The sequence below is a fragment of the Eurosta solidaginis genome, chromosome 2 (genome assembly GCF_040869045.1).
Source record: "Eurosta solidaginis isolate ZX-2024a chromosome 2, ASM4086904v1, whole genome shotgun sequence".
In the NCBI taxonomy this organism is placed as follows: domain Eukaryota; kingdom Metazoa; phylum Arthropoda; class Insecta; order Diptera; family Tephritidae; genus Eurosta; species Eurosta solidaginis.
In genome coordinates this window covers 248,583,511-248,602,916 of record NC_090320.1, presented here as the reverse complement: position 1 = coordinate 248,602,916, position 19,406 = coordinate 248,583,511, and the positions used below count along the sequence as shown (strand labels likewise).

At 34.9% G+C, this 19,406-nt stretch overlaps 1 protein-coding gene across 1 annotated transcript in view; it reads left to right on the top strand.

Moving 5' to 3' along the window:
- Positions 1–4,263: 4,263 nt before the first annotated feature.
- mid (midline) overlaps positions 4,264–19,406 on the top strand; it is a 42,860-nt gene continuing 27,717 nt past the window's right edge. Inside the window, exon 1 of the mRNA XM_067769964.1 lies at positions 4,264–5,038. Coding sequence (XP_067626065.1) covers positions 4,792–5,038 — 247 coding nt within the window. The 5' untranslated portion in view covers positions 4,264–4,791. The remainder of the gene's footprint in view (positions 5,039–19,406) is intronic.

The window sequence follows — 19,406 nt, the reverse complement described above, 5'->3', positions numbered from 1 at the left end:
GTGCATGAGTTGCCCCTATTTTCAAATTATGGTCACATTGCAGTTTACTACAAAAGTTTAAGAAAAGTATATTTCATACTCTTTGACTACCACAGGGCGTATGTGTGCCCTAGAGGTATTTGAAAATGCGTTTTCAATCACGGAATCAGTCGATCTAGTGAAGCGACGGCGAATGTGTGCAAGACTATTTTCCAGGGACGGAAAATAATAATTTTTTTTTTTTTCGGAGTCGAAAAAATCCTGGTCAAAATATTGTCCTAGGTGAAAATGTTTGAGTTTCTAGGTATCCCTATAGCAATATCATGTTGAATCATGCATCCTTTTTAATTTTCGAACTTTTTCCATAAAAGTCCACATATAAAAGTAAAACCTGTATTTTTATTTTTTGAGTGCGATGGAACTAGTTACACTCGGACTTTTAAAAATAAGAGTACGGAAATAAAAGTTAATCAAAACTTTTATTTTTTAAGGCCGAAATAAAAGTCCCGCTTGATAACAAAGAAACGGCTGATCCAAATTAAAAAAATGTTTATTTCGGATAAGCCGTCTCTTTGTTATCAAGCGGGACTTTTATTTCGGCCTCAAAAAAAATAAAAGTCTTGATTTATCTTTTATTTCGGGACTTTTATTTTTAAAAGTCCGAGTTTAACTAATTCTATCGGACTCAAAAAATAAAAATCCGCAAATAATTTTTATATTAATCGAAATATATTTAAAGTCCAAAATTAATAGTTTTGCAAGGATTTATATTATAAAAGGAATAAATGTTTCCGGCCCTGCTATTTTCTCCTCTTTAGAAATTGAAAGAGAAGCTCGGCTTCAAACCTCTACGGAAGTTATCGTTGTTGTTAATGTTACAATGGGCGGGAGTTGAAACCAATACATTCGCTGTGGTAGGCTGAGCAAACTACCATCACATCACGGCATCTGGCTTTAATTTTGTCGAGATCAAGGTATTACTATCGCATATTTAAAAAAATTTGATGTACGAAGTCACTCGCTTTAAGCTTTCTAAGATGAAATTTACAACAAAATTTGTATGACTAAAAATGTTTAACTTTTTAAGCTGTCATAATTTTTATTTTTGTCATGAACTGAGTGTAAAAAATTCCTGCGACTGATCGTGTATGCAAATATGCATGGAATAACCTAATGTTTTGAAATTTCATTTTTTGTTAAAGCTTTTTTTTTGGACAATTGCGCAAATTTTAAGCTTTTTCCTCATAATTTATAAAATGTTCTAGTAAAGAAAATCCATAATTTCTGATTCTTCGATAGATGGCGTTGTATGCTGATTTTGTGAAGTTTCTTATGCTTTTGCTATTTACATTTTTAAATACATAAGCGAGTGAGAGGTTTTCACATCAAGAAACTATTTTGTGATCGTTTTGTTTTTTATAAGAACTGGCATGAATGATACTGTTTTCAATTTTTCCAGATTTTTTTTTTATGAAGAGTTTTAAATTTGCAATATTTTAGTAACTGTCCCAAATTTTAAAGTTTGTTGGATGCCAATCTCGTACACCTAAATTAAAGGGGTTATAAGACATAAACCAATTTGCGTAATTCTTTTAGAAATTAAACAAACGTTTGTTTGTATTCTTTCTTTTATGTGTTCATTCTGAAATAATAACTGTTAGCTGGCTTTTAAAGAAACCCCCAAGCGTCAGTTGAGTTCAGGGTTGTAAGGATTCATTTGGCTATACTACTTACAGGCTCTAATTCCACTCGGAACTGTACTACAGTTTGAATATGACACAGTTTTTAAAGAATTTTTATATTTAAAACACTCTATCCGCTTAAAAAGAATTTAACTAGGGTTATATAAATGTTTAGCTCTAAAAGTTTATATATAGCATATATATATATATCTATCTGAAAAAGTATATATATATAATATAGTATATGAATCTCAAAAGCCTGGTTTACATCATTGCCAAGGGGGTATTTTCAATTCTCAAATTTCAAGTTAATTTTCCTATATTTGATATCACATGTCTGGGATTTTCTCACGTGAAAAAAATGAGACTTACCTATAACATCAAAGAAATTACTTGCAAGTTACTAGCTCGATATATGAACTACAATGCGAATTCTAAATTTCCCACAATTTACAGAAGAATATTACTTGATTTTGTTTTTTGAAAACGTGAAACTTGAAGTACCATGTAAGATTGTGAGAAGTATAGTAAACACATTTGAGTTCTTATTCATCCGATGAGCAAGATAACACTGACTTACTAGCAGGTATACTTTTGAAACTAGTATCGTTTTGCTCGACATTCTTGCTTAAATGGTAATAAATCAAATATCCAGAAGAATAGATAGACAGAGCTAATTCATGCTTGAGGAAGCACTAAAGCATTTGAAGATCGAATAAGTCACAACATGAAAACATAAACGTATTGAGAGGCAAGTATTCCGATATCACTCAGCTGAAAGTCTCTGCTTCTACTGCTACACTTTTTGAATAAAATTAAAATTTAACTATTAAGAATTACATATCTATCACATAGTAATATCTCGAAAGGCCCAAAATAGTACATATACAATTTTTTAAAGTTTGTAAATTATTGTAGTGATATACTCATTTAGCGAATTCGACTCATTTATCATCAATTTAAAATTATACGAAGTTTGGTTGACCTCATGAAAAAAAAAAATGTTTTAGACTTGTTGAAAATGAATTAGCCCACATAAGCTTTTCTAATGAGAGAAAACACGGTAAGGTCTAAGAAGGCCAAATTTTTCGTAAATTTCTGAAAACTTGTGAAATTTGACCTCGATTAATTTCTTTTCGAAATATTTGATTGATAAGTGTAGGGTTCTTATTATTTTTATTTAACTTTGTATTTTAGTCACTTTGAACTTTGTAATTTTAAAATGTTTTATCAATATTTTAATTTTCAATATTGATTTTTCAATTTTCAAAAATTTTCATGATTGTGAAAAATTTAAAAAGATATTGACGCATACATTTAGGCGTATTCTTTATTGAATAAAAGTTTCTTTATATATAAAATTAAAAGTGGTTTCAATTACCACAATAAGGATCCCCAGGTTGTAGTTATAATGGCAGCTTTATTACAGTATTTCATATTCAAATGTGGTTAAATGTGAGCTATAGAATAATATGAACAAGAAATTGCCCTGCTGTACCACTGTTCACTGTAACAACAATTCATCGCTCATTTGGTTGAGTTGCAGAGAGCCAGCAATCAACGCATAATCATGTTTTTATTTCATATCTTCATTTTTTAACATTTTGCATTGTTTTGTTGTTGTCAGCTCGTGCAGTACGGCCCACCACACACGTGCGCCAACAACATTCGTGCCTACATTGCTCAAGAGCAAAATTGTTCTCCTCTTTATGTGAACTGGCCTATGGTAGCAGGAGGCTAAGTGGGCAAGCAAACTAAGAAATTTAAAAAAAAAAAACACAACAACAAAACAATTCTTTTGCAACAAAAGCAATGGTGATGATGTGCTCTCGCTCTGGCTAGCAGTTAAATGCGTAGACATTTCGTCTCGCATAGCGCACACTGTGCTCATATACTTACGAAATATTTTCTCTCGACTGTTTTTAAGTAGTTGTTGCTTATTCTCTGACTTCCAGTAATAGGAAAAAAACTCTTCCAACTGGATATATAAATTCATATTGGATAACATGCACCAGTTTTTCTCTATGTTCGTTCTTTCTTGCTGCTGTGCCATTCGCATAGTCGTAGTTGTTGTCCAGCAATGCCTATAGTCATACTCTTTACTCTTTTATACGCTAACTGTTTAAACCTGCTGCTCTCTTTGGTTGTGTTATTAGTCGTTGCTTCGCTGTTGCAAGTTCATATGCACTCAAATACCCATCCTCCTTTACAAGCATGCATACATTTTTCCTCTTCCATCATATAACTGTTCTCAGCCATATTTTTTTGACATCATTGTTATTTTTTTTCCTACTCTCATATATTGCGCATAGCTCCTTTACTACGTACTAGTAGTTGTTGTTGCTCGTTTTTTCTTGCCTTTTCTTCTTTGCGCCAACCAGCCTTTGCGCATATTATTTTTATTTTTCTTATTTATGTATGTGTGTGTGTGTGCGTGTTGACTGCCTACTCAACCTACCAAATACTGGTTTCTACAACGTATGCCACCATTCGCTAGTAATAACAACAACAACACTACAGTCTTTATTGACTGCTTGTTTGCAAGTTAAGCACCTTTCCTTGCCTCAGCTAGCAGTCAGTTTGTCGTCGTTTGCCTTTCATTATACACATGCCCGTTTTCGTCGCTTCACACGTCGTGTATTCGCCGTCGCCGTTGACAAAACGATTTTTCCTATTAATGTTTTTCCTTCTAATGCATTTGGTTGTAGGAAAATCGTGTACTTAACGGTTAAGTAGTTGTAAAGAAAAGTAACACAAGAGCAGTCGTACGCATTTTTGACGTGTGAGCTCAGGGACGATAAGAGATTATGCTGGAAAAACATAAAAAATTAAGAACAAAAGTTATACGCCATTATAACTGAAAGTAATAAATATTTAAATTTTAAAAAATAAACAAAAAAATTTTTAATAAAAAAGTGAAAAAATTCAACTGATATAAAAACCTCAAAAACAAAATGTGCTGATTTGTCTCATAACAAGTGCTCTTCGTAGCTTTTAAGCGTGTTTTATCTGAAACCACACTAACAGCACTTAGTAAACTTTTTTTTTTTTTTGGCGCACCAACGCTTTTAGCGCTTAAATAAGCAAAATTAATTTTCCTCAACGAACAACATACGCCCAGGCTGCCAAAATGCTTGTTGGCTCACATCCTTATCTGTGCAATGGCGTTTTACCGCCGTCGGTGCCTAATGCTGCTGCAGCTGCAGCTGCTGCCGCCGCTGCTGCGGTCATAGCCAATTCAAATTCCAACAATCCAAATCAAACACAAACAACAGCGAATAGTAAAAATGCCGCCGGCTCAGCGACAGATTTTTCGATAGCGGCGATAATGGCTAGAGAGGATGCATCGAGCCGGGAATCGTCTGTACGTAGTGCAAGTAAGTAACAGTTGTATTAATAATATTTAATGTGGGCGGTTAAGAAGGATTAGTTTAAATAAATAAAATTGCAAAAATATAATATAACGAATTATGAGAAATAAGAGACTAAAAGAAGGCTAGGATGACTTATAAAGAAAATGCCTCGACCTAAATAGCGAGTAATGCGAAGAATCGCAATGTTGTGAAAACGCGTTCAACTGACAGCTCCTTCCATATGTGCCAATGGAAGTCTTAGTGGTTTAACCGCCCTGGCCCAATGATGGAGATATTATTTAAGCGAGTATGCCGGTGGGTAGGTACTGAATTGGGGAAACCCGGCCATATTCTTCTCTTCAAAACAACGGATTTTGCTCTTACCTTCCTTTACATCTAAATGTTTAATACAATAATGTGGTATACAATAGTCTTCGACTATTTTTGGGCATTGCAACGTGTTACACCAATTTGTAGAAGTCTTCAGTTTGATTCAGTCTAAAACCTACAGCTTCTACCACGAAACATTTTTTCGCTAATTGGGATAACATTTTAATTGTGTAAAAAAGTTGTTAGATGTTGAACTTTATACCCGTCGGTATGTATATCTTCGAGGTTTCAAGTTTTTGTGATATTATAATTTGGTTCACAATCAATTTAAATGAATTTTAGGTATCACAATGTTTATTTGCTATTTTTGTTATTTTAAACAACTTATAGATATTAGGGGTATTCTCTCTATCTAGAATCCATAACAAACATAGAAAGTTTTTCATTTTACTCTCAAAAGTTTTCTACACGCCAGAACAAAATACATTTGTGAAAAACATTCTACGGCTTTTACCTACGTTTTCTATACTCAAACCCATGTATATTTGCAAAGAAAATTTATTCATGTGACAAGAATATTGATAATAATTTTTTGAATAAAAAACAACAATTTTGTGAGCGTTGCAGTTTTGCAAGTTTCTTAAATGCAACCTTTTGTCGAGTTGGTTAGTCAGTGTTCCAATATCGTTAAAGCTATATTGCAACTTATTAACGTTAACTTTCCTATATCAATATTTGATGTAAAATCTCCACAAACTATACTAGAAGTTCAAGAATAATGACTACGCTTGGGCCTGTATTATATCTCCAACCTCGAGTGTACGCAGGTTTTGTGGTAGCTCTTTTCAGATTGGTTCCATATACAAACACCTGCCATTGATGTATGTTTGTTTAATGGTGTGTTCAGTTTATACTTATATTTAAGAATTGATGAGCTTAACACCGGCTTATAATAATTAAATTTCAATTATTATGTTTTCTAAGAGAAACTGAAAAGAAAGAAACATTCACTGGCATATTGCGATGGAACCATTTCGAAAACCGCCAACGTAATCATCATCAGGCAATTTTGTAATGTTATCAAAGGTTTCACCGGGATTCGAACCGTGAATCACATGGTGAAACTGCAGTAGCCTTTAACCACTAGGCCACCCTGCTAGTATTTGTTTTGAAACAAACAAGCTAAGGTTCTTATTCATTCGTCCGTTGACGCCGTTATAAAATTTCTGGTGTTTATTAAATTTAGCTGCAATGGAAAAGTTTTGTGGAGTGAAGGAAAGAACTCTGCATATCCTCAATGAAAAAAATAGTTTTTCGTTATATTCTTGAATCATTAAAAAGATGTGGTGACGCACTATTCAATTATGGTTGTATACAAATATAACTGGGCTAGAATGGATGGGCAACTCAGCTCTCTTCATTTCTCTTCCTTAAGGAAGTTGGTACATACTACTGGAAATTTCTCTGTTAGTGCATAATATGCACCCGTACTAACTATCTGTTACGAATTCTTCGTACATTAAAGATCAACTTGTTTTCCATACAAATTCAACAAGTCAGACAAATGCTATTACAGACTAAGTGGCAAATTATGTATAACGCAACGAGTCATTTTTTTTTCATGTGCACCAAAATTCGTATAATATAAATGTATTCATTCAGTTCAGTGAATCACAGTAATCCTCAGTGCCTTTGTGAAGTTTTTAGAGTTATGTAGTGGTGAATGTGAGTGACCTTGACACAAAGTGCCGCGGCGTCATACATAATATGGCCAAAAAGTTAAGTAATAAAGCAAGAAACGAGTAAGATGCAGAGAAAAATTTGGGTAAAGTAGTCTAAAATTCAGTTTTCAAATACCGTGTTTATGTCAGCCGAACCCACAAGTCTGATTTATAATCGGTTGTATATGATGGATATCATGCGAGTTATGGCGACGGGAATTATCGCAGCGGTTAACACAATTATTATTATACTCAGCATGCTTTGCACACAGAGTATATTAACTTTGATTGGATAACGGTTGGTTGTACAGGTATAAAGGAATCGAGATAGATATAGACTTCCATATATAAAAATCATCAGTATCGAAAAAAAAATTGATTGAGCCATGTCCGTCCGGCCATCTGCCAGTTAACACGATAACTTGAGTAAATATTGAGATATCTTCACCACATTTGGTACACGAGCTTATGTGGACCCAGAATAGATTGGTATTGAAAAGGAGCGAGATCGGATAACCACGCCCACTTTTTATACATATAACATTTTGGAAAACACAAAAAACGTGATTATTTAGTAAATAATTCACCTAGAAAGTTGAAATTTGACGTGGGGACTGATACTGAGACTCTTGGTAAAAATTTGAAAGAAAATTTTTAAATGGGCTTGGCACCGCCCACTTGTGAGAAAATCAATTTTACAAATATTATTAATCATAAATCTAAAATAGTTAAAGCTATCGTAACAAAATTCGGCAGAGAGGTTGCCCTTATTATACGGAATGCTTTGAAGGAAAATTAACGAAATCGGTTAAGGACCACGCTTACTTTTATATAAAAGATTTTTAAAAGGGTTGTGGACGAATAAAATAAGCTATATCTTTGCAAAAAAAGCTTTATATCAATGGTATTTCATTTCCTAAGGGATTTGTAATAATTGATAGGAAAAACTTCAAATTTAAAAAAATGGGCGTGGCACCGCCCCTTTTATGACTAAGCAATTTTCAATGTTTCGGGAGCCATAACTCGAAGAAAACTTAACCGATCGTAATAAAATTGGGTACACAAATTTTCCCTATATCAGGAAATATTTCTAGTAAAAATGGACGAGATCGGTTAAAGACCACGGCAACTTAGATATAAAACAAATATAAAAGGGTCATAGACTAGAATAATAAGCTATAACTTATAAAAAAATAGTTTTGAATCAATGACATTTCACTTATAAAGTTTTATTGTAAGAGGAAATGGGGAGACATTTTTGTTGAACGGGCGGTGCCACGTGTTATGTAGAAAAGTAATTTATCTGAAATGAAATGTACAATTGAAGCTACGCTGAGTATATAATGTTTGGTTACACCCGAACTTAGACACCTTTACTTATTTTTACCTAAAAACTTTTCAAAGAACATATTCAGCGGCAAATCCACAACGTTGAGCTTGTGTTCAATTCGGTATATTTCAAAAAGTGCCTGATTTTTTTAAGTAGATATGGACCTTAACTTTTAAATGGCAACTCATTCGAAAAGCGCAGCAAAAGTACTATTCTTTTATTTTGAACATACATTATTCACGATATCTTAGACCTGCATAACTTTCATGGAGCCCATATTACATTTTGTAAGTTCCATCGCTAGTTTTCATAATTTATCCCTCAACGTACTGATTATTGGAATCATGGTTAGACAAATTCTTTGAGTAACTTTCATATCAGATAATTATTATTATATATAAAATTGTCAATCTAGTCGTGCGTATACTCAGGATTTCCAGTAGACCCTTCAAATGCTTGAGTTAGAGGTCAAAAACCCCTTTTACATACGTTGATGCATATATTCGAATATAATTTTATGTCTGCATAATCTGAAAGCAAAAATTATATATCATCGGAAGCAAACATTTTTTCTGCTTTAAACAGTGTACAAACAGTCAAAATACATAGAAAATTTAAATATTTTCATAGCATTTTACTTTTCAATAACGGGTTTGTAAACTATTGGGTTTGGCACTTTGTATATACAAAGAACTATTTACTAAGAATGCAGGGTTGTAAAGTCGACGGTTGAAAGAAACCTATTGGAGATCGGCTGAGAAACTCACGTTTAATCGTGTCAGAAGTTCATAGAATTCATAAAAAAAGGCTAAGTAGATATTTGCACTGCGTTATTGTTGTATTTTCAATTGTTAAAAACAAAATCTAAACGTAAAGCAGCTTTAAGATTCATACCTAGTTGAAAACAGAATTGACTGGAAATTATTCGGAAATAATGTATTATATAAACTGCGCCCGTATAGTGTTTTATGAACACGGATGGGAACCCTTTTTCACTCAAATGATAGATATGAAACGGTCAACCTTTTTTTGAAAATGACAATCAATTCTTTATATTATGAGTACGAATTATCCCCATCTCACACATGTTAATACTCCGATTCACCATTTTAGAGCCAATGTGATTTCAAAAACAGTTTTCGATCATGGATCGTAACAAATATAAGGGCCCGTATGACCAACGGCTTACAGAATAGCCAAGAAAATTTTGAATAAAATTTAAAATTTTCGTTATATTTGGTACTGTTTCTCAAAAAACTCTACGTGAAATTAATATTTGTACACTGTTGGAAGCACCGTAACCTCCTTTTTCTAATGCCATATAAATTGTGTTCGTTGAATAAACATATAAAAAGATGTTTTTTGCCCCTAGCTCCAGAACTCCAGATTATGAGAGTGTTTTCAACGCAGTTCTTCGTTAGAATGAATTCTTTGGCTTTGCAGCTTTAAAGATTCATACATAACAAAACATTTTTGACAGGTGGCATTTCGAGCCTTCAAAAAATATTCAAATTCTTGCACCCCTTTTTCATCTTCTAGTACCTCTTGATTGAATCAAAGTTATTTTAGAAACCAACTTTTTCACAATTTCACCAATGTGGGCTCTTATTTTAAATTCCGTTGAATGTTCTGAACGCTATAAAGTTTGGTGTGAGGTTTTACCTTAATGCAAAAAACAAAAAAAATTCAAATAAATATTTCATCAATTCACTGTTAAAAGTTCACTTATAAGCTATAATTTATTGTTATTATAAAAATATGCATTGATGCGTTGAATAAAAAGCTCATTCAACACGCCACAAAACGTCAACATCCGGCATTTAATCTGATCTCTAGAAATGGCCATAAAATTAGCAACAGAAACTAAATTACACATGTGAGCAAATGAAAATATGCAGATACCATACAAACAAAAAAGTAAATACATATATATTGTACATATCACAATAAACCTTTTTCTATTAATACCAACCCGTAAACCATTTGGTAGGTGAACACTTGTTTAAAATTTCAAATCTTAATTTTCACTCTCAAGGTAGAGGCACATGTCTACTTCTGAGTGGAATATCACCTTATCTCGTTTCCCGCTATGAAAGCGCCCTATTTGGGAAAACTTTTTAATTCTAATTTAATTCTAAAATAGGGTGTTCTTCATCCGAATTCCGAGATGGGGAGTTCTTGGAAAATGTTCTGAGATAGCGTGTTCTCAAACAAATTCGGGGCGTTTTCGAACAAGCAGCCAAAATAGAGCATATTCCACACTGGCATCGAAATGCAATAGGAATCCTTAGATAGGCTGCATATAAAACAATTTCTTGCTCTTAAACAACTAATAAGTATTTCATTCTGGTTATATCTTCTTCATTCATACTCCTTTTTCTTCTTTAGATTTTTTCTTTTAATTTATTCATACCAAATTTGACAACCAATATTTGAGAACAACTGTTAAAACATAGTATCATATTGAAAACCAACATTTTTTCAAACTCTTGGGAATTTGCTTCTCTACGTTGTTTGTTGGGATGTCCTATCTTTAAACAGCAGCTCTTTACCTGTAGATACATATCAATATGAGGATAGATGAATGCTAGACATTTCCAAGCTTGTGTGTTATCGAAATCAGCGGGTAACTGACTTACTGCTGAGTGTGTCTAAACAATATGCCATACATACATATTTCGATATACATGAACCGACAAATATGGGTAAATAAATCATCAAACTATCGATCAAATCGCTGCTGTTTTGTTTCAGATTTTATTTGAATTTTTCAGCCATTTTTCTATCTCTATGAGTTTTAATTTACGAAGTGTTAATACGCTTTTAGGTTTAACAGACGACACCTCAAGCTCGACTAAATACTTGATTTGGAGACCACCAAAATTGAATTTTATCCATAACTTAAGGCGGATATACATAAACGGTTTGATCGCTTTAAAGCGCAAAAGTTGCAACGGATTTCATCTTGTGACGATTTTAAAGCGGCAAAGCTAATCAACGCATTAAATGCGTTTACGTAATTCCGCCTATTCTGGTTAGATGTTAGGAACAAAAATTTGTTTAACCTTCGAAGACGACGTATATTTGCATGTTTTACTCACACCTAAACGGAATCTTGGTCTTGTCATTACACCCAACCAACTAATTCGTCAGCAAAATAAATGGAAATAAATAAATAGATCACCCCTGATGATGCTAGGAAGTGTAGCGAAACGTTGGGTTGGAAAAGTGGAATAAATTCTTTTATTTGCACTTCACTATTAATGGTCAAAAGAGCCTAACTCAAAAATTTAAATTAATATAAAATTGACCGGACAACCACTAAAAACAAAAAAGGAAAGCATTTGATTTACTCCGCACACCATTAAACATGTTTCCTCTAAATCACCGAATTTGCATTCGCTCGAGCAGTGGTGTAATGCACAAACTCTATAACCTTAATTCTTAAATATTTCAAAAATGCATGGGAAAATTCTTATTTTAAGTGGCTGTTCTTGTAGAGCTTAATGGTATAATTTTTTTCATCGCAGAAATATACTCATAGTGTTGTCCAAACAACTTACGAAGAGCGACCACGTTTTAGAAAAATGTACCAGAGTAATTTGATGTTAGTCGGATAGTTAAGCCAGTGCAAGCCGCTCTAGGTTTTTTATATTGTGAATATATATTATTTTTTACATTTTAACATTTTGTATATGTTTCGTTATGCATAACAGTATATAAATATATCAGCGTCCGTCAAGGTCAAAATGGATTTAGATTAAGTGCTTGATAAATAAGGATTAGGTGTTGACGTTTTCATATGCTTCTAATTAACATTTTGCAAATAACATTGGTTAACAAAATTTGTATTTAATATCATGACTCTATAACAATTCCAATTAACATTGAAGACTGTCGATAGAATTCGATGTTCAGTTTTACTTAAAAGCAACAGTCGTGCTGTGGTGAAAAATCTATCCCCTTATTTGCTAACGTTCGAATCACTGAACTGTTGAATATATAACTCCACTATTCAATAATGCAAAATGCCCTTTATTAAAGTTCTTCACAATATAACGTACTTCACAACAATACTATTGCTCGCCAGGTGGCTTCTTAAATCAAACTGATTATCGCGCCTCTACTGTTGCTGCTTTTATAATGTGTGATTTCCTCGCTGCATCTTCTAGGCGCTACCAGAATTTACTTAGTTACTGGTATATAATTATAACTACAGGTGCACGTGTGTAGCTTTCATATGCGCATGTATTTGTGAGCGGCACTTCCACAATTACAATTGCATACTTTTGGGAGCATCTCAGATAAGATATCTGCATGTGTTTGTGCGTTGCTTCTCCGCTGCGTGTACGTACATATGTGTAGACATAATGATTGATTTATTGATGTGCATTCAAGTCACTGCTTAGCATCGGCTTAGAGATGACTGTACCCCTTAGTTTTGCTAATTTTCGTAACAATATTTTGTCTGATCGACAGCTATCCAAATTGTAGGTCCGAAGTAACATCAGATATGAATTTATTGGTCAAAAAACAGCAACATATCTCAGGCTTTAAAAAAAGTTCTATTACTTGTTTGCTTATCCCAGATACCCTCTCAACATATGTTTTCAAACTAAAGAGCGATCTTTTGCAACTTTTTTTTTCGCTGTATAGGCACCAACCAGTTTAGTACCCATAGATATGGTGTTTTTGTTTCATGCACGGAAAATTTTACACTTATTATGATTTGTTTGTATATAGCAAAAGGCTGTGATTATTTTTCTAATTTTATTCAATGTAGCATTACTATTTTAACTCTATGCAAACCAGTGTTAATTTTGCTTGGAATTTATCTACCTTAACAAATTAAAATTATAATTTAAACATGCGATAAACAATCGCATAAACAAAAAGCTATAATTATGTTAATAATTTAAGCAAATGCATTTAATTATTTTGTTGTTGCTTAAATGGTTATTAAAAATAAATAAACAATAGGTCGCTTATTGTTGTATGAATTCAATTTGTAGTCTATATAGTCTTGAGTTGTTGCTGCTGGTCTTCAAATCAATTTGTCTAATTTTGTTTTAAAACAAATGTGCATATGGCGTAAATTTATATATATGATCACTAGGGCGGGTCGATTTAAAAATCGCTCATTGCTCTGTGAAAATCGTATTCTAGGGATCAAAATAAGAAACTTTGCCGAAGGAACTATACCTCTAAAACGAATTCTGGTGTCCCCCTTTGGGTCGAACTTTTGGGTAGGGGCAAATTTTGAAAAATCCCACTTTGACCCATTTAGAGTGCTCCAATCGAGTCCAAATGTATGACCGACCCCCACTAACTTTGGAGGCTCGACCCACCGATGCCAGTGGTACACCCCCTGGAACCCCCCTGGGGGTTCACCATACAAACATTTCTACAAAAGTTTCTTATTTTGATCCCTAGAAAATGATTTTCACAGAGCAATGGGCGATTTTTTTGCCTCCCCACAAATCGACCCGGCCTAATGAGCACATATAAAAATATTTACATTTGTACATACAAAGCGGCTAATTAGTTGTACATATTAAAAAAAACACTTTTCTTCCAACATAGCAATTATTAAATTATATTATAAATTTATTTTAGCACATTAACAGCCTGAAATTCGCCTCAGAGACTCAATTAGCCTTTTAACACCTATTAATGAAATTAAGAAAGATTCATAGCGCTATAGCTGATAACTTTTTTATTGGGTTCAAAACACCTTGAGCAAAAATTTAATACATCTTCAAGATTTAAGGCACGTTAAATTTTAATATATTTTATTATTATTACATATATCGCGTTTGAAATTTTGATCGGTTGTTAAACCTCGGTACGTAAATGAGAACAAAGTGAATCAAAACTTCGGAGAAAATTTGTATGGGCAATATTATTCGACGAAGAGGTCCCTCGTTAACCAAAATATGAGGTACGAATCAATCGGATGTGAGACGAGCATTTTGAGATTCAATTACGACGTTCTCTTCTCTGAAAATAGTGTCGCCCTGTCAGCTATTTTGCAGAACGCCTAGTGACCTAGTTCCAAAGATTGAATTTAAGAGTGCAACATGTGGGCAAAATTTTGCATGCTACGCGTCTCCGATATGGTCGCCAGGCATGAAGGCTACTCACTGGAAGAAAATACAGGCCTGCCAAAATACCGCTCTCAGAACAGCTACATAATGAGGCGAGAATACTCTCCATTAAGGAGAGAAATGAAATGCTAACCAAACTGTTTCTGCTGAACACCCAGAAAGCTGGGCATCCTAACAGACATCTGATTGATGAGGCTACACCGCCCAGGGGTTTAAGGGGTCATCTGCGTAAGCATTATGACGAAATACGGCACTTGAGAACACAGCCGTATGAAGTTAAAAAGCACAAGTTCTCAGTGAAATTCACAAACAGGCGTCGGACATCTATGCCAGGAATTGCCCGGCGAATCCAGCAATTAAAGAACAATACCCAAAACTAGTAGAGGAGGAACGCATTCTCCCTAAGGAAACGCGCGTCACTCTAGCTCAACTTCGATCTTGGTACTGTAACAGGTTAAACCCTTACCTATCCAGAATCAACCCCGACATACAAAATGTATGTCCTGCTTGCAATGTGTCTCAACATGACACCAACCATCTCTTTAGCTGTATTGTGGAACCAACGCCTCTAACACCCCTCTCATTATGGTCCACCTTTGTTGAAACAGCAAGTTTCCTTGGACTCCAGTGGGAGGACATTGATGACAATTTGTGATTGGTTGCACCTATTGGATGGGGCGAAGCACTGTTACAACAACAACAACAACAACAGGGCAACATTTTTTCCAGAAAAGGCGAACACATAAGTCACCTTAAAATAGGTTATGTTTTGGGTATAGTGAGGTTATAATTTCTTGACAATTATCACGGTAAGATAGCCAAGAACTAGAATTTGAGCGCTTGGAACTGGAATGTCCGGTCTGTAGATATTGGGTGAGTCTCAGAAGGATTAAATGATGATTACTGTTAGTCAAATTTCGAAGCCTTTTTAAGGGTCTGCTCAGTACTAAATGCCGTAGGCGTAATGTGCTTGCTTCCCATAACAAAGGATCAAAGTTCAGTTTCACGAATACACGCTCTACATATACTGGAATATAAGAGAAAGCATAAATTAGTAAGATATGCTAAAGTGCAAGTATTATCATCTTTTAGTGCTAGTATAGAGTGTAACTTCTCAATTGTGCTCTGTATAGTTCATTAAAAGTCCTTAAGTTAGGTTGGAGTGGGTGCCCGAGAGCACACTTAGGTCTGTGATACTAGGCACATTGTGATACCACAAAAATCACAGTTACCTTTCTCCTTCGAACCATTTTGCGGACCTGATAAAGACTCCACGCAGATTATTTAGAAATGGAGCTGCCAGAAAGCGTTGCCTTGAACTACCACCTAGCGCCGAGCAGTTACAGATAGGGTGAAGTCCTTGAGGTAGACCCTCCTAATCACGGCCAAAGCAATCGAATATAACCAAACAACGTTCATTTTTGGCCTTGTCAGTACGTCGAGGATTTTAGAAGACCTTTAAAAAGAGAATTTTAGCTTTTCTGAATTTAGTTTCCTAGAAAAATGTTTCGCTGTGCCAAATGTTGTTGAGCCGTCGGCCTTTAGTATCTTCCGCAAGTTCTATCTCCTCACTCGTGGTACAAAAATGCATCTTGAAGTGTGCAATTGGGCCAATTTTTTGTTTTGTATCTTGTTGACAAAATAGAGTCATGGAGGTTAACGGCATCACATGCGTTAGACTTTGGAAGATTTTACGATGGGAATGCAAATGGGAAAATGAGTAATGTTTTGACTTTTTTGTTTCTTCGAATTGAGGAGGGGTATCTCTAAGGCCACGATCACTCTAAAAATAACTTGTATCTATTTTCAGGTCTAAAATGTCCGAAACTCATACGCCCGACGGCTGCCGTGGTGTGATGGTTGCATGATGCGCCTACCATACCGAAGATCCTGGGTTCACGCCCCGGGCAAAGTAACATCAAAATTTCAGAAACAAATTCTTTCAATTAGGGGTCGCCCCTCGGCAGTGTTTAGCAAGCACTCCGAGTGTATTTCTGCCATGGAAATCTTCCAGTGAAAATTCATCTGCCTTGCAGATGCCGTTCGGATTCTGCATAAGACAAGTATGTCCCATCCCGCCAATTTGCAGGAAATTTTAAAAAGGAGCACAACGCAAATTGGAAGAGAAGATCGGCCTTAAATCTCTTCGGAGGTTATCGTGCCTTTCATTTATTTATTTTTTGTCATACTCGCGGAGTTTTCTAAATCGCACTAATTGATTTAGGGTTCATCGAATAATAAAATTAATATTTTTAAAAGCAAAAACCATTAATATTAGTTGTTGTTGCTAATTAAGTATTGTTCTGTGAAAAGGTGAAATGAAAAAAGAATTTGAACGAAAATTTATTCAAATGTATTCGACTTTTTTTCACTTTCTCGTTTCATCAAACAAGAACTCTGTCGCAGAATTCAAAAACAATTCGATTTTTTTTTGTGGAAACCAGAATCATGGCCTATCAATCTCACTTTTGGTATAACACCAGGGTTCAGAGAGTCTTTGGGTAAAAATTATAGATTCCAAAGGATGAAAGCACCATATTAATACTTTCGTATCGAATCGTATTGAAACTTATATTCCTGATTTTCGCAGAAAAAAACTGACTTTCGCCATTTGTCGAGATTATCACAATGATCTTGAATGCAGACCATTAAGGAGAAGCTCTTAATACTATTACACTTAAAATCCGTAGCGTATACTGGTTGAGTATACGGAGGCATTGTGTCAACCGGAACATCATTACAAAAGTATGGCTTGGAGCCCCGACTCCAGAGGAAATATAATTTACACGGTAGTTCGGGAACAGCTGTTTATAAGATGAAATGATTTAGCCATGACCGTCTATCTGTCACTCTGTCGCCTGTCCATCTATCCTGTTTGACCTTAAACCAGTCCCTAACTTTTTGAGATATCTTAACAAAATTTGGTGAGCTTGTATATTTGGGTGTTTGGATTATTCACTTGCCGTAATCCACCAGATCGGAGCACTATAGCATATATTTTGCATTCAACAGACTTTGCCGGTAAAAGGGTTTTCGTCATGTCTTTCTAATTTCTAATACATAGTGTATGACATACATTCTTATCTGAAAAATGTGTCAAGATCGGTGGCGTATATAATATATATCCCACACAATCGATTTTTAAGATAAGAGAGTTTTCGTCATTTTTTCATCATTTTAACAGCCAGAAACTTGAAATTTTAGCAGATTCCTAAATATATGGCATACATTGTTGGGGAGTGTTATAGATGTTGATGATCCTTTTGCCGGATATAGATCTGGTACGTCCCTATAACAAGTACAGTTAGGGTACTAGCCCAATTAACATCGAACCTTCTAGGGCATGCCGCCTCCATCCCCTGAATTACGCTTAAAAACACCTTGAATCCTTGGGGCCTTCGATATTTGGTAATTACGTTCTAATATCATATGCTTATTGAACCAAGTGATGGTAATTACATATATATAAGTTTGAAAATATATATGTATTAGGGCGGGTCGATTTGTGGGGAGGCAAAAAAATCGCCCATTGCTCTGTGAAAATCATATTCTAGGGATCAAAATAAGAAACTTTGCCGAAGGAACCATACCTCCAAAACGAATTATGATGTCCCCCCTCCCAATTTGGGTCGAACTTTTTTGTAGGGGCTAATTTTGAAAAATCCCACTTTGACCCATTTAGAGTACTCCAATTGAGTCCAAATGTATGACCGACCACTAACTTTGGAAGCCCGACCCACCGATGCCAGTGGTACACCCCTGGAACCCCCCTGGGGGTTCCCCATACAAACAGGGGGTGTGCCACTGGCATCGGTGGGTCGGGCCTCCAAAGTTAGTGGGGGTCGGTCTTACATTTGGACTCCATTGGAGCACTCTAAATGGGTCAAAGTGGGATTTTTCAAAACTTGACCCTACCAAAAAGTTCGACCCAAATTGGGTGGAGGGGGGACATCAGAATTCGTTTCAGAGGTATGGTTCCTTCGGCAAAGTTTCTTATTTTGATCCCTAGAATACGATTTTCACAGAGCAATGAGCGAATTTTAAATTGAGCCGCCCAATAGGGATCAAAATAAGAAACTTTGCCGAAGGAATCATACCTCTAAAACGAATTCTGATGTCCCCCCTTTGGGTCGAACTTTTGGGTAGGGGCAATTTCAATTCTACCTGCTGTGTCTTGTGGTGGCTTAAAAAAACAACACAAGGAATTTTACGATCTGTAAATGTGTCACAGTGATACCTTCATTTTTTAAAACGGTTGAATAAAAAACCCACACAACTATGTTTACGACATGCAAATGCATCACAGTGATGCCTTGGTTTTAAAAGGGGGTTATAAAAATGCAAATGTCTAATGATTTTTTTAATTTCTCTTCTATTACTAAGTTAAATTCATTTTTTCATTTACATATGTTCTGACTAAATAAATTTCTAAAGAGAAAAATAAACTCCAAAAAGAAAAAAACATAGGCATTTTAAAGTGGGATTTTTCAAAATTTGCCCCTACGACCCAAAGGGGGGACATCAGAATTCGTTTTAGAGGCATGGTCCCTTCGGCAAAGTTTCTTATTTTGATCCCTAGAATATGATTTTCACAGAGCAATGGGCGATTTTTTTGCCCCCCCCCCCCCACAAATCGACCCGGCCTAATATATATATATATATATATAAGGTTAAAATTATGAATATTTGTATGTAGGTATAAATTGGGTTGCGCCCTAAACGGAGCGGCCGATCACAACTAAATTTGAATCACTCACTAGAAACCTTCCTAAAATTGTCATAGGCTAAACATAACTTCTATATAAAAAGAGAGGGTGGCACCTACCATACAAATGGAATAATGAAAATTGGTAAGGATCTATATGACGTTAAGTTCTAACAGCACCAGTAATATATGGAATTAA